Source organism: Dinoponera quadriceps, unplaced genomic scaffold, assembly GCF_001313825.1.
Source record: "Dinoponera quadriceps isolate SergipeBrazil2010 unplaced genomic scaffold, ASM131382v1 scaffold676, whole genome shotgun sequence".
Lineage (NCBI taxonomy): Eukaryota > Metazoa > Arthropoda > Insecta > Hymenoptera > Formicidae > Dinoponera > Dinoponera quadriceps.
The window spans coordinates 1,606,215-1,607,709 of NW_014554818.1; the positions used below are offsets into that span (position 1 = coordinate 1,606,215).

General features: G+C 42.1%; 1 protein-coding gene across 1 annotated transcript in view; it reads right to left on the reverse strand.

Moving 5' to 3' along the window:
• The window catches only part of LOC106742136, a 9,021-nt gene extending 8,211 nt beyond the window's left edge, over nucleotides 1-810 (reverse strand). The window contains exon 1 of the mRNA XM_014614806.1: nucleotides 678-810. Coding sequence (XP_014470292.1) covers nucleotides 678-792 — 115 coding nt within the window. The 5' untranslated portion in view covers nucleotides 793-810. The remainder of the gene's footprint in view (nucleotides 1-677) is intronic.
• Nucleotides 811-1,495: the final 685 nt, after the last annotated feature.

Sequence of the window (1,495 nt, forward strand, 5' to 3'; positions counted from 1 at the left end):
AGGCGGTTAGTACCATGATGAGCTTCGAGAACGATTAAACAGCGATCGTTTGGGGAGGGGGAAAAATGTACAGTCGTTCGCACAAATACTGCGACTATTCTCCAACTTGGCCTGCCTCATCATTCCAACGTGAGAAACATCCCCCAAGAAATTTGCTAGTTGTAACAATTATTAACAAATGTACCAAAAAAATAGGCCAGTCAAAGAGCGTACAAAAAGACTCCGGCACAAGTTTCATCTTCGTTAAAGGCCTCTGGTTCGCATATGCATGTATAAAAGCGTATACAATTCCTCCCTGCGAAGAGTAAACGTGGGGGGGGGGGGGGTACCAGGGGGAAAANCGATTACAGAGTACAGACAGAGGAGGGGGAGGAGGAGTCGAAGGACTGCGTGTCAAAGTTGCGGGAAATTAGCTTGGCACTGATTCCCTCAATGAGAAACGTGATGTAAATAGATAGACAGATGCTGCGAAAGATAGCGCGTACGGGCGTTTCTTTTGTTTTTTTTTACAAATTCGGACGCATCCCGACGATACATGACGATGCAATGCGATGTATCGAAGGGGGTACGGATGCCGTCCGTTACAATTCCACCACCCAATCCCGGGGAGAGATTGTAGGAGATCATAAACAATTTTGCAAATATATATATATATGTATGTACGTATATATACTCACGCTTCTCGGTTTCCGCTACATGCTTGAAAACTAGCGCGCTTGGGTTGTTACTAAACTTTTGTCTCTTTCGCCTTAACGAATCCATATCATCTACAAATGATTGTACATTATTCATCGAGACTCGGGTAACATAACGCGTTATAGACACCCTAAGTAGAAGTAAAAGGCCTCGTGTATTTGAATCTTACAGATATCTCCCCTAACCTTAGTAACACGTGTTACGGCCAAAGCCCAAGTAGCGAAGTATCCGGCCCGCCATCAAATTCTAAATAATTTCGCCGATGGCCAGGTAAATGTAAAAGGTCTACAATAATTATATAGCGTACCGGGAAGAAAAACAAGCCGAAACGAAAGAGGGGCGGATTTTGGATCTTGACCGTAACATTTATAAAGCTACAAAGAGAGAGAATAGATTTAACTCTGGACAATTTTTTTGAGCCTCCGCTTACAGCCAAATGTCGTATTTTCGAGACGTTATCAAGTCATAGGTCCGTAAACAAACGCGAGTGAAGCGAGACAATAGCTCGATAAATACTCGTAGCACCGTACAAAACTTAACAACATGATACAGGTGGTAAAGCAAAATGTGTATCAAAAGTATACGAAAATGTAACAGCATCGAGGAGGCTTGACTAGAAAAAGAACGAGAAGAAAGAGAGAGAGAGAGAGAGAGAGAGAGAGAGAGAGAGAGAGAGAGAGAGAGATTGATCGATATATATGTATCGCTTGGTAATAAATATATCTATAAGTAACGCGCGATATCTCTTCAAGTTAATGTCTCACTTGTAAAAACCATAGAAAAAACATACTAAGCGACT